The following is a 1,359-nucleotide window of genomic DNA, read 5'->3' as shown; positions in this document are numbered from 1 at the left end:
TACATATACATATATATATAAAAATGGTGGTTTTGGGACTCTTTGGGAGTTCAGGGCGCCCAGTAATCCCAATATTGCCCAGCAGCAGAAGGTAGCACAGGTCTGGTTACAATCCTGGCTTTGATACTATCTAGCTGTTTGACTTTACTGAATCTCCCGGCCTCAAACCCCTCATCTGCCAAATGGGGGTAATACACTTTATGGGACTGTAGAGACCTAGAGATAATGTTTTTAAAAGTAACCCGCACAGAATTTTGGAGTTGCACCTAGGCCCTACGATTTCTGGCTGTGTGATCTTCATTTGCCAAGTTTCATAAGCTTCCGAAGCCTTGCTTCATCTGCAAATAGGGTAGAGAAGGCCATCACGAGAGACGACAAAGGTCACTACACGATACTAAAGGGATCGATCCAACAAGAGGCTATAACCCTGGTAAACATATATGCACCCAATATAGGAGCACCTAAATATATAAAAAACTGTAAGCAGGATAGATACCTGTTTTACAGTCACAGTGCCTGCCACAACTATATACTATGTAATTCTTCCTTGTGCATTCCAGCCCCACTAGCTCCGGGCTTGCATACCGTGGACTCATTATCTCTGAAAGTCTGAACCACTCCACCAAGTTTATTAAATGAGTCATCCCTCTTAATTCCCTTCGGGGCACAGGTGTTATTCAAAACTTTCTCTCAGCGTCTCCTGAAGTCTTTTGTTAAGACTAGGAGGAAGGTGAGAGTCCCAAGACTCAGGCATTTGACCTTCCTGCCCTCCCCAGGGTCTCACCTGAGAGCAGCCCAATACTCAGGTACAGGTGGGTCAAGGAGGTGGCGTAGGAGGCCAGCAGCATCCCCAGCGCTGCCAAGATGCCCCCAGTCATCACCACTGGCCTTGGCCCGAACTTCGTGCTCAGGGCACTGCCCACGGGGCCTGGGGAAGAGGAAGGTGTTCTGTGAGAAGGCTCCAAGCATCCTTCTCCGGCAACACTCCCCCATCTCCCCGCTCCTCCCTCCCTGTCTCCGCATTCCCTCTCCCTCCCGAGGGTCTGGGGACACCGGCCCCAGGCGCAGCACTCACTCCCAAACTGCTGCACGGCGATGCCTATGGAGGCGATCCAGGAGACGCGCGCGGCCGGCTCGTCAAACGCCGCCACGAACTCCACGAAGAAGATGCTGAAGGAGCGGAGCACCCCGAACACCAGCGCCGATTGGAAGAAGGCCGAGAGCACCACCATCCAGCCCCAGCCCCCGTCTGGGGGCTCGGTCCTGCGCGCCATGCGGGAGGTCACCGAGCTGCGGGTCCGAAAGCCCCGGTGGGAATCAGGCTCGGGACCTCCCCCCCCGCCCGCCCCCGGCCACGCG

The 1,359-nt window shown here is 54.2% G+C and overlaps 1 protein-coding gene across 1 annotated transcript in view; it reads right to left on the bottom strand.

Annotated features, from left to right (window-relative positions):
* SLC16A13 (solute carrier family 16 member 13) overlaps positions 1-1,353 on the bottom strand; it is a 3,454-nt gene extending 2,101 nt beyond the window's left edge. Inside the window, exons 1-2 of the mRNA XM_006779510.2 lie at positions 1,076-1,353; positions 785-928 (exon numbers count right to left, since the gene is read on the bottom strand). Coding sequence (XP_006779573.2) covers positions 785-928; positions 1,076-1,274 — 343 coding nt within the window. The 5' untranslated portion in view covers positions 1,275-1,353. The remainder of the gene's footprint in view (positions 1-784; positions 929-1,075) is intronic.
* Positions 1,354-1,359: the final 6 nt, after the last annotated feature.

The sequence above is a fragment of the Myotis davidii genome, unplaced genomic scaffold (assembly GCF_000327345.1).
Source record: "Myotis davidii unplaced genomic scaffold, ASM32734v1 scaffold1561, whole genome shotgun sequence".
Taxonomy (NCBI): Eukaryota; Metazoa; Chordata; class Mammalia; order Chiroptera; family Vespertilionidae; genus Myotis; species Myotis davidii.
The sequence above is the reverse complement of the archived record's forward strand: the minus strand, read 5'-3'. Positions and strand labels throughout refer to the sequence as shown.